This window comes from Hakea prostrata, chromosome 4, assembly GCF_041222555.1.
Source record: "Hakea prostrata isolate BN-2017 chromosome 4, UWA_Hpros_2, whole genome shotgun sequence".
NCBI lineage: Eukaryota > Viridiplantae > Streptophyta > Magnoliopsida > Proteales > Proteaceae > Hakea > Hakea prostrata.
The window spans coordinates 26,060,731-26,073,221 of NC_142603.1; the positions used below are offsets into that span (position 1 = coordinate 26,060,731).

General features: G+C 39.4%; 1 protein-coding gene across 4 annotated transcripts; it reads left to right on the top strand.

Annotated features, from left to right (window-relative positions):
- The first annotated feature begins 7,015 nt into the window (after nt 1–7,015).
- Nucleotides 7,016–11,468, top strand: LOC149018607 (uncharacterized). 4 transcript variants are annotated; one of them, XM_089152784.1, is made up of 3 exons: nt 7,016–10,856; nt 10,961–11,202; nt 11,394–11,468. In XM_089152784.1, the coding sequence occupies exon 1, from the start codon at nt 7,193–7,195 to the stop codon at nt 9,203–9,205; it is 2,013 nt and encodes a 670-aa protein (XP_089008910.1). In that variant the 5' UTR covers nt 7,016–7,192; the 3' UTR covers nt 9,206–10,856; nt 10,961–11,202; nt 11,394–11,468. The 4 variants fall into 4 exon arrangements, with proteins under 4 accessions (XP_089008910.1, XP_089008908.1, XP_089008911.1 ...); XM_089152782.1 differs by having other exon boundaries at nt 7,016–10,554; nt 10,775–10,856; nt 10,961–11,462; XM_089152785.1 differs by having other exon boundaries at nt 7,016–9,651; nt 10,142–10,856; nt 10,961–11,462.
- Nucleotides 11,469–12,491: the final 1,023 nt, after the last annotated feature.

Genomic DNA, 12,491 nt, shown 5'->3' on the forward strand with positions numbered 1-12,491 from the left:
TCTCATGATCATCCTAAGGATTTAAGGCTAGAACAATGATCTTAACCATGATCATTGCAAGCTTTTGAAGGATTCATGATCAAACCATGATTTAATCTCTGTTAATCTTCTAATCTGAATTCTGATCTCTTTGGATCTTCTTTCATTGATCATGCTAGTGGTTAATGGTTGTGTTTTCTTTCCATGATTCATAATCCATAGGATTCTAGTTGTTCTCTTCTACCTTACCATGTGTTCTTCATGATGCATGATAGTTACATATATGGTAGGTTTTATTTCCTTATTTAGATTTATGCTTCTAAGCCTTATTCCATGAAGACCTATGCATGTTTTCATGTTTTCATTACCGAAAGCAATGATCCATCCTCCTATTGTTCTTGTCTTTGTTTTCTATTTCAAAATTCATCAAGATCCATGTTTGAGTTAATTATGGTAACTTTTTGTTTCCTAATTTGGATCTTGATACCTTGATTTGATTAGTGTTTTGAGGTCCCCTACATGCTAGAATACTACTGATGTAGTCTACCCCTTGGTTAGTACCCTTTTGAACCACCAAATTCGGATTTCATATCTTAAAACTCGATTTTATAAGCTATCGTCTCGCATTGGTCGACTGATTGGTCGACCTGGACCACTCGACCAATCCACTCGACCAATGAGTACAAGCAACTCGGAATTGGTCTGCTTTGGATGTTTTGATATCTTTTCTGTTAGGGATCTTTCCTAATATGTTGTATATACTTGTTTAGGACCTTCTTCTCAAGTTTGCCAAGATCTTATTTGATTTCTTAGGATTCTTTAGGAGTTATAAAAGGTAAGGATGGTTATTTCCTTAATTACATAGATAGCATGAATCTAGTTTCTATATTTGAATATCATTAATATGTTTCTTAAATTAGATTCTTACAATGATATACTATCTGTTGCATAACTTTGATTACAGTAGCATTACTTATTCATATTGAATTGATTCATGTATGATTTACTTACCAATGTTATACAAGTGATTGTAATACTCGATTTCTTTCCATATATGTAGTTACCATATATGTGATGATATGAATTGATGCATGTGTATGCTTACGTATGGTTTGGAAAGGAGAGGTGTCCTTTCGACACTTCTGTCCTTGGACTACTACGGGAATATTATGGGATGTTTCCGGAGATGCCCTCTCGGACACCTTCCTAAACCGTTGGATGACATATCTAGGATTGTCTAGTAGTGTTTGGCTAGGATGTCCTGTTATGTCGACCCTAATCGGAGGGGTATTGAGACCGAACGACCCGTGGTAGCAATGGGGATTCATGGGCGCTCAAGACCGGTAACCAACCCGTGAGAGGACAGGAATCACATTGTGGGGGCCATTTATTGGTAGGGTTGCATATGGTTAGACTTGGGCTCACGGGCGCTTAAGACCGGTAACCAACCCGTGAGAGGACGTGAGAGCTTCCCGTTTACCATATGTGGATAACCAATAGGGTTGATGAGTCCGTAGTCCGAGTTGGTCGGTGCCATAGGATACGCCGACTCTAGTGTGAAGGATACTGGAAAGGATCGTCGGGGACGAGGAATGGAAGTATCCGGATCTCGACTTGATGTAACTAAGTAGAAGACTTGCATTTGGCTAGGTTTTACCTTGACATGCGCCAAGATTTATACCAAATGGTTGTGAGAGAGTGTGTTGACTTAACCCCCCGCCAAGGTTTGTCCCGAGGGATGAAGGACCCATTACCAATCGGCTGCTCAAGACCGGTGAAATGATCCGTGAGAGAATCCAAGATATCTTAAATGGTTGAGGATGTGAGTGGACTTTCCTAAAGAAGTACGGTGCTATGACTTAAAGCATGTCCGCCAATAGAGACCAAGCATCCATAGAGTTAGATTCATTCATTCATTGTTTGTCTCATATCATATTGCATTTATGTTTGTTCCGGAATCTCGCCATTTATGTTATTATGGATTTTAATCGCTTCTTACCGAGTTTCTTTGAAACTCATTCCTTTATTGTACAATGTTGTTAGACTATCCCGCAGTGCATCGAGTACTATGACGGTCCCTATGAGGAAGCGCAAGGCGAAGAGACATATCTCCGGGAAGGTGATTGCGGTTACCACAATTACTCGAAGATCCCACGGGTGGTTATGCTCCGTACGATGCTTAGTCCGACCATTGAGTGGAAGCGTCCTTGTGCTATTTATGAGATCTATACCTACAAGGATGTCGTCTATAAAGTGGAGAATAATTTAGTTACCCAATGTACTTGCTACTGGGATTAGTTTTGTCTAGTTTATTCTTTAGAGCTACTTTTCCGCTGGATGTAAAGTGGGATTTTTGCTTCACTTTACTTATCTGTTTGACACTCTGATTATATCTATTATTCTAATTCATTTATGATTCATTCTTTCTTTATTGAATCTATGATTTATCTTCCGCACTCTTGTTATGATTGTTCATGATTATGTTATTGTTTATGTGGGAGGTTGATCACTCAACCAAAACCGATCTGGGGGGGGGGGCACACTGGGGGGGGGGGTGGGGGGTACCGGCTGGGAGGGCGTGACAATAATTCTATTCAGCGTACCTTTCTCTTGTGCTCCTTTACCTTTTTATAGACTTTCTATGTACGAGTTTGAATGAGACTCAAACCCTCGTTAGTCCTCAAGCCCTACTCGAACACTAGTAGTAGAGTCCTGGTTGAATACTGTTTCTTTGGCTCGAATCTTCTTCAGATTTACCTCTGTATTCAACTTTATATTTATCCAACCGACCTTGACTTGGTCGGTCTAACTTGGTCCGATCTGGTCGGATTAAGTTTGGACCGAACTGGTCTAGTCGTTCTGATCGAACTGGGTTTAAACCGAACTGATTCTGGTTTATTTATTCTTTCCTCATCATAAGCCCCCCAATCTCTGTAGTCCGAACATTCTCTTGTTCGTGCTTTAGAGATTTTATTGGTCAAACATCTATGTATTTCCGACTAGCTTGACTTGTAATCTTCTGGGATGTGATTTGTGGGGTGTTATGGGGCTGACGTCACCTGACAACTGCTGCGCCGTAATGACTGCGCACGACTTTTGGCATGTCCCTCTTTTTGGACACGTGGTTCCTTTAATAATGATCTTTTCCAATTTAAAAATCTGAGAAACTCAGCCGTTTTTATATCTAGGTTATCAACGCTGGATTAGAATCTTCATGAGTAGCCCTTGTGCAAGATCGTTAGATCTAGATGGCCTTCAAACCATTAGATTAGGACTTTTCATATTCTCCTTTTGCATCCATTAGATTTGAATGTTTTTTAGGAAGTATATAACTCTGTCCTTCCCTCTTCCATTTCACTTTTCACTGTGCTTGTGTTTTTGGAGAAGACGAAGGTTGCTGGATTCTTAGAACTTCATTTCAGACTTCACGAAGGCTCTGTTCTGTGATTCCTTTTGTAAGTGAGTTCCTTTTCTTTCCACAAATCTTCTTATGGTATTTGTTTTCTGTTTTGTGCTATATTCTGAGCGTATGTCCTTTTTCCTTTTCTCTGGTCTCTGCTTGTCGTTTTTTTTATTTTTATGCCATTGTAACCATAGCTTAGTGATGGGTGTTAAAATGAAAGCTGTTAAACCTTCTAAGCCTTCTTCTAGTCGTTCATCTTCTGAGCAAGAAACTGTTCGACCAGGAGATGATGACGTTTGTTCCTCTGGGTACAGTGATACTGAGAGTGGTACCTCTGTTGATCCGAGCTTGTCTTCGGCGGACCATGCAAAGACGTCAGTATTTTTCTGTAGAAAGCTGGTTAGACTATTTTTAAATTCTTCTTCTTGTTCTGCTCCGATCATAGTTCCTTGATCTTCCCTTGAATTCAGCATAATCTTTTCCAATTTTTCTACCGGTTCGGCTCTTTGCATGTTTTCTTCATCACGATCATCTCTGACTTCAACCGCCATGGTAGAGCTTGTTTTTACTCTCTTTCTCATGTAATTGGCGTAGCTCTGCCTGCTTCCCTTTTGGTCGGCGGAACATTCTCCTATTCCCTTTTTTGTTGGGAATTTCATCTTCATGTGTAAGGATGATACTACCTCCTCCAGGGTACAAAGGGTTGGTCGTCCTAAGATCATATTATAAGTCGCGGATCTCGGACGACCATAAAATTTGTTTGGACGACCCTGTCTCTGGGGTGTTCACCAATACGAAGATCCAATCTGATAGTGCCCTCTGCTCGGGTTGAGGTTCCTGTGAAACCGTACAAGTGCGTCCCACAAGGGATCAGCATTTTCTCATCTAGCTGTAATTTTTGGAAAGCTTCTAATGACAAGATATCTCGCTGATGACCCAGGTATCTACTAGGACTCTATGGATCTCTGTTCCGCGAGAGTGACTTTGATGACAAGGGCATCGTCGTGGGGAGTATTTACCCCATGCTTATCTTTGGTTGAGAAGGTGATTGGTTCTGAAGTGATCTTCTCACCTGGTTTTTCAAGCTCGGCATTCCCCACATATCGTGCTTTTCTTTTGGCTTGCCTACTTTGGACTCCTCGGTTGGACCACCAAATACGGTAAATATTGGTGGTCATTTTTGATTATCTCCTCCTTCTCGTGGTCGGGACTTGTTTTGGCGTCCTTCTCTGCTCGGAGATCTATGCCTCTTCCTACCCCCTTCTACTTGCTTTTGATCAAAGTTGGGTAGGTTTGAGGTATTTTACGAGTCGTCCTTGATCGATGATTCTGTCAATTTCTTCTTTTAGTTGTCGACGGTCATCCGTCCGGTGTCCATGATCTTTGTGGAAGTCGCAATATTTGCTTTTGTCCCGATTTCCCGGTCGAGAATGTAACTTTTCGGGTTGTTGGAGGATTCCTCGATCTTTAATCTCGCATCGGGATTTCCGATCTCCTCATGGTCGGTAACCTTTCTGTTCGAGTCGACCATCCCTGGTCGGGTTTATGGTCGACCTTCCGACGGGTTGGTACTTTTCTTTATATGTTCGTGTCTCCATGGTCGGATGCTCCTTCTTTCGAGATTCAATTGTTTCGATATCTCGGCTTGCTTGTGACATCGCTCACGGAGATCGTTATATGTTTCTCGGCATGTCATTCAAAAGTCTTTCAAGTAGGCCTTCATGGGCTGAGCCCTTGGTACAAAGCGTGAAAGGCTATCTTTTCATCCGGATTCTCAATCTGCATGGTCGGTTTATTGAATCTCTCAAGGAAATCTCTAATGGACTCCGTTCGCCCTTGTTTTACGGAAAACGGGGTATCTTCTCTCTTTTTGGTTTCTACTCCGCTTTGGAAACGCAATAAGAAAGTCCGACCTAGATGTTCGAAACTTTTTATTGTGCCCCGAGGAGAGCTTGGTACCAATCTAAAGCAGCTCCGGTCAATGATCTTTGGGAAACTACGGCACATGGTTGCTTCATTATGTTTTTGAGTAGACATGACAAACTTATAATGGGTGATGTGGTGCTTAGGACACTTCGATCCATCGTACGCCTTGAAGGTCGGACATTTGAAGCCTTTTGGCATCTCCGCCTCCGAGACGCTTTTTATGAAAGGGTCCTCCTTTAAGACGGCGTATAACTCTTCCTTGCCGAGTTTTAACGCCTTTTTGATTTGTTTCGTCAAGGTCGGCGATTTTCTTATTCATCTCGTCATCACGCTTCTTTGAACCATTATGATCTTTTTTGCCCTTTGAGGCCTTTCTTTGGATCTGTCTTCGCTTCCTCGATCTTCATCGTTGTTGACTGGAGGATTATCCTCCTTCGAGGCTCGAGATTTCTCCAGCTCTTTTTGAGATTGTTGAGGGATCCGGTCGATCACCGGTGGTCGGTCACGCCTGCTCCCCCTCGAGACTTTTTTGTTTTTTCCGAGAATCGCCTCCGGAGCAATTATGTGTTGTATGGCCATCCTGATCAACTCACCTAAAGATGAGATTTCTTTTCTCATCTCAACTTGTTCCTTTTGAACTTCGACAATTTGATGTGTTGTCGCATATGGATTTGTTGGTGTGTCCGGGAGAATTGGAGAATCTTGCTTTGAAACGGAGTTCGGGAATTTTTTCCATCCCACCCTGGTTGACCTCCTTTTCTCCACCGGACAACTCCTCGATTACCAAACCCGATCTCGTCTTCATAATAGCCTTTTGATCAAGTTCCCACAGTACGGCGCCAATTGTTGCTTTGCACAATCCTGTTCGTCCCTTCAGCCGGTTAAACACCACACAGATGAGCTCGACCGTGGAGGTCGAGTTTTCACCTCCGACGATCTAGTTAGAAATCCGACTAAGGAAGGCAAGAAAGTAATGAACAATAATAATACGAATAGTGATAATTCTATTCAGCGTACCTTTCTCTTGTGCTCCTTTACCTTTTTATAGACTTTCTATGTACGAGTTTGAATGAGACTCAAACCCTCGTTAGTCCTCGAGCCCTACTCGAACACTAGTAGTAGAGTCCTGGTTGAATACTGTTTCTTTGGCTAGAATCTTCTTCAGATTTACCCTCGTATTCAACTTTATATTTATCCAACCGACCGTGACTTGGTCGGTCTAACTTGGTCCGATCTGGTCGGATTAAGTTTGGACCGAACTGGTCTAGTCGTTCTGATCGAACTGGGTTTAAACCGAACTGATTCTGGTTTATTTATTCTTTCCTCATCAGGTAGCAACAACTGGAACCTAACCCTCAACCATAATGAGGCACATGTATCTTGTTTTTAATAGTAATGATAGACTGGTTTTTCTGTGATAAAAAAAAAGAACTCATCAAGGAAGGAGGACATAGTTTAAGATTCTATTTTACTAGGGACAATATTATAAAGCACAAGAAATTAAGGATAATATAGTAATTATGAAATAATTCTAACTTGACTTAACGGAATTTGCTAACGGAATGGAGGCGTCCCTATCCTCAAAATTTTCCCCATGCTTTTCATTTCATTTTCTTATTTTCTTTTGAATTTACCATTCAATTATTGTGTCTTAGCCCGTCATTATTTTTCAATCTTTCATTTATATATATGGTGAACATTCTTTCCGTTCATAACACCATGAACACCATCTAGGGCTGTTTGTCTTAATTCAAGCCGGAATGGTTGAGAAGTTGTGTATTATGGTTGTAATTTTATAAATTTTGCAAATACAGGTTGACGAGCATAGATTATCTTGTTGTACAAAGTAGATTATGGGATTGGAGCAGAAGGAAGTCATCGAACATGTTTATACGAGTTCGATATCATGGGAACAAATCTTTTCATGGAGTCCGGGTTTCGCTTTTTATGGGGACAAGCTCATTGGTTCAGTTCATTACCTCACAGAGTAACATGTCTACAACCTATCATGATATATATTGGTGGAATTCAAATATCACTAGTTGTTTTAGGCGTGGTGATGTCGAAAGTGCGTGCAACTTATTCAATGAAATGCCATACAAAAATCAGGTGACATGGAACTGTATGATATCTGGGTATGTTCATAATCGGAAGATTAGTGAGGCACGCAAGATCTTTAATATTATGCCTGGTAAAAATGTGGTTTCATGGACGGCAATGTTGACTGGATATGCAAGGTGTGGATGGTTGGAAGAAGCTCAGAATTTGTTTGATAGAATGCCTCAAAGAAATGTTGCTTCTTGGAATTCAATGATCTCTGGTTATGTAAATAATGGAAGGTTACAACAGGCACGACAGTTGTTTGATAGAATGCCTGTTAGGAACTCTATATCTTGGGTGACAATGATTGAAGGGTACTTCCAACATGATATGATGAAGGAAGCCTTGGCATTATTTGATCAAGTGCCCGAAAAAACTACTCTACTCTACAATACTTTGTTGTCTTGGTATGTTGAAATGGGATGCTATGAAATTGCATGTCAATTATTCAATGGAATGCCACAAAGAGATGTTGCTTCCTATACAATTATGATTACTTGTTACTCACGACTGGGTCAGATGGAGAATGCTAAGAGCTTATTTGAGGAGATGCCAGAAAGGGACACAGCAGCTTGGACAGCAGTTATTAGGGGTTTTATGCATAATGGAGAGATTGAATATGCTCACAAATTATTCACAGAAATGCCTCACCGGGATGTTGTCGCATGGAATTCATTGATTGGTGGTTATATAGAAAATGGAATGTTAGAGGATGCTTTACGACTGTTTATGCAGATGCCTAGGAAGGATGTTATTTCATGGAATTCTGTTCTACAGGGATTGGTGCAACAGGAGGATGTTGTTAATGCACACTGTTTCTTTGAAAAGATGCAGCATAGAGATGAAACATCATGGAATACAATAATTGCATCATATCAATGTGAGGAAGCTTTGTTCTTGACCCGTAGGATGTTGCACGATGGATTTAGGCCTGATCAAGGGACATTCACTAGTGTGATTTCAGTGTGTGGTGCTCTTTCCAGACTCAGTTGGGGAAGAGCTATTCATCTTTCTGTGATTAAATCTTGTTTTGAAAATGATACTATGGTCATGAGTTCACTAATCACCATGTATTCAAAATGTGGCTTTTTAAATGATGCTACTTTGGTATTTGAGAGGATGGTTAAAAGGGATACAATAGCATGGAATGCCATGATTGTGGCACAAGCATCTCATGGATTTGCTGCTGAAGCCATTGACCTATTCCTTAGAATGATTCAGGCTGGATTTAAACCAGACCATGTGACTTTTCTGGGTCTCTTGACTGCTTGTGCGCATAGAGGTCTGGTTGATAAAGGTTTGGAATTCTTTAAATCTATGGAAACAGATTGGAAATTGATTCCAAACTTTGAACACTATGGATGCATGGTTGATCTCCTTGGCCGACAAGGATTACTAACTGAAGCTTATGACTTCCTCAACCAAATACATAAGGCTCTGCCAATGCATACATGGGAAACCCTATTAAGTGCTTGTAGAGTCCAAGGAAATTTAGAGCTGGGTGAACTTGTTGCAGAAAAGGTTTTGAGTATTCAGCCTTCAAGTGAAGGAGTATATGTACTTCTTTCTAATATATATGCTGAAAAAGGGATGTGGAAAGATGCAGCAAGCGTAAGAGCATTAATGAAACACCGAGGAGTGAAAAAAGAACCAGCATGTAGTTGGGTTGAAGTTAATGGGAAGACGTGTTCATTTGTTTGTGATGATAGATCTCATCCTCAAACGCATGATATATACAAACAGTTGGAGACTCTTTCTGTTGTCATTGATGATTCTAGTTGGTCATTGCAATTATAAGAAAGTAATTCTACATTTAAACTTTTTATTTTTCTTCTCTTTCATCGCAAAACTTTTCCTTGACCATTCTATCATTTATTTTTATTCAAATGACATATTTTTTGTATTAGTCTTTTTATTATTTTCTTTTTTGTTCAGTTGAATTCTTGGTACCCTTTATATTTTTCTTTATTTAAATTTAGAGAACCAAATCAAGAAAAGAGAATATCCCTACTTATTTCACAAGTATCACGAATCATCATCATTCACACATGTGTACACGTCTTTGCTGCTTCTGCTCTTCTTCTCTTCTTCTCTTCTTCATCTCTTGCTCTCCTCTTTTATTCTGTTGTCAATTATGATTTGATTTGGAAAATCACAGCATGCTAACCCTGAAGTGTGATCAAAAGGTTGAAGATGTCTCATTCTCTCTTGTGTTTACTCTGATTTCTACTGCTCTGGTAAAGGTATTTGGTTGTGTGCAAAACATCTTTTATCTTCTTTTAAATAAGCGTCGTTTATGTGAACCATTTTCACTCAAGAATGGAGCCCCCTTTTTTTTTTTTTTTTTCATTTGCTTTGTCTTTTTGGCTATTCTGAGAACTCAAGAAGTGCAGGACGATGTCTTTTTCTTCATCTACAGTTAGAGTTCATAAAAGCGACCAGTGATCTTCTTAATGGTCCTGAATGGACTATGAACATGGAAATATGAGATTTTATCAATACTGGTCACTAGTAAATAGGTTCTGTTGCTTTTTTCCAATTTGGTCTCGAATTTTACCACAAGTTGGGTTTTCATAAATTAGTTTTAGGGTTTATGCTCTTAATGATTTTTTAGAGTTTCGACCATCCTCTGATGCTGTAGAAACTGAAATAAGAATTGTTGTTTTTATCTTCGGTTGATGGGAAAATTTCACTACGCAACACCAAAGTGAGATATTTTTTCCTTTTTGGTAGAAACCCCGAAGTGAGATCGGAAGGTTGGAGACGTTTCATTCTCTCTTGTGCTTACTCTGCATTTCTGGAGCTCTGGTAAAGGTATTTTGTTGAGAGAGAGATTAGTTTTCACGCTCTCAAGTGGGCTCTTGATCATTTATCTGTCCCTTTTTCTTCCAATGCTCCTTGTGTTAGTCTTTAGCAGAAATGAGTCTATGGAAGTTGGTTTAGATAACACCATGTCTTCTACGAATTGGAAGTGAAGGAGAGCTGGGGGACCATGGCGGATTTGATTGATAGAGTAGGAACCGAATTGTGGAGAATCCGTACAGTAGAAGGGTTTCTGAGAATGATGTATTGATGGTTGTGTAGTCAAAGAGTTATCTCACAATGATATGAACAAGACTGACGGCTCCATAACTACAAGCAGGATTGTAAGTGAATTCTTGTTCTCATTTTGAAATTTTAAGATTAGATGCCAATTATATCATTTCTGATACTTCTTTTCTGCAATTTTAGTTGGGAATTTGGGAATGGTGAATTCTTCGCATTGACTTCTTATTTTTCTTGACTTAGAACATGTTCTGAAGTTCTGTTGTTCAAAGTCATTGAGTTGTTGGTATTTTGTAAGATGGTCTTACTCCTTGTTCACAGTTGAAGCTATTCAAAGCCCCAAATTCCTTTAGTTACGGACGATTGTTGTCATTTCTTATGGATATTGCAAAACACAATTCCAGTAATTTCTTCTCCTTTCTACTTCTTGCTGAAATATTTTTTGATAAATGGTGTAGGTTCCTGTTTCCTTCATTGTGAATCAATTCCATTTTCATTTTCTTTCAGGCACTCTGATAATTCATCAATGTGGGAATGTTGAAAAGCTCGTCGAGGAGAAGCCTGATCCAGCTTTTGAATTGTTCCTCATTTTGCCTTCATGCTTAGAGAGCTCTAAGTTCTCAAGAAATCGGTTACAAGATGACGTGGAAGTGGCTATATCACTGATGTCAGAGGTAAACTGCTTGAGGGATCCATCGGGGAAATTTGCTGATGGTTCAAAGGCACTTGATGATTTTGAACTCAATCAAGTAATGTGGCAGAGCTCCTTAATATGCCTCCTGGTTGTGTTCTTCATTTGCATTAATTTGGTTATAAAGCATTTCATATATCCTTCATCTAGTTTTATAGGATGGGCTGTTCTATTTGCTTTTTGAACGGTAACCCTGAAACTGTGCTAACCAATATTGTCCTCTTGGACAATGTTTTTCATGTAAGCCAGGATGCAAATATTTGAGAATATGTGGTGGCATTTTTAATGAAGAGAGCTGCAGCTCATGGCAAAAGGAAAAGACCTTTTCCTTTAGTGATGAACTAAACCTGGGTGTTGGGTAAATAATGCTTCACATGTATAGTGTATGGCCATTATGGCAATCTTTAGTCAACTTTTATTTACATTTTTTATTTTCCTGTTTACCTAGAGAGCTGATCCATGTAAAGCACCCTCTTATATATCCTAATTGGACAAGAATTTTATTTTCCTGGCCATTGAATGCATATGGTGTTTAAGATTATTGACCATGTCAGCATTTGTCATAGATTAGTGTCAGATGCAAGAGACCATCCAGAGACCCTTTGAAATTGTAGCTTATTTTGCAGTATGATACGAGAATACATATGTGATGCAGCCAACTAACCCTGATTGTAGACTAGAAATAAATGATTTGAATGGTTGCACCTTTGCCTTAGATCTCTATTATGTCTTGAATATCAAGAGTTGAAAAGGTTGCCGACTTTGATATTCCGCTAGAAAGTAGATATAGGAAAGAGGAGAAACTATAAGAAGGAATTACAAATTTAAGACTGAAAAATAGTTCTCTAATGGAAAATCAGATTGAAGTGATAACGAAAACAGAAAAATAAAGATTAGATTCACATAACGGAACTGACAAAATGAAATGATTAGAAAGAGTGTTAGTATAAGCAGAATCATACTATATCAGATTTGGAAACAATATCAAAATACATTACTAATTCTACCTTCAAATCTTGGACCTATTGACTAGCAAGAGATTCTAATGAATGAGTTTGAGTTGCGTGTTCTGCAATTCAGCGCCTCAGTAGAAGAAAAGAGGAATACTGCAACAGCAAAAAGTGGTTGGAGAGTTATGTCTCTTTCATCCGGAGGATGAAAATTGTACTGGACTTAAAACTCCTGAACATAAAGTAGAGAAAATGAAGAGCAGATGCAGTAGCAAAAAGGGTTTGGGAAGTCCTACTTCTTTCATTTAAGAAGATGATGAGAATTCTGCTGGGACTAAACTTAAAACTCATGAACTATTGGAATTTGACTACTTAATTCACAAGACTAAGAGGGGAC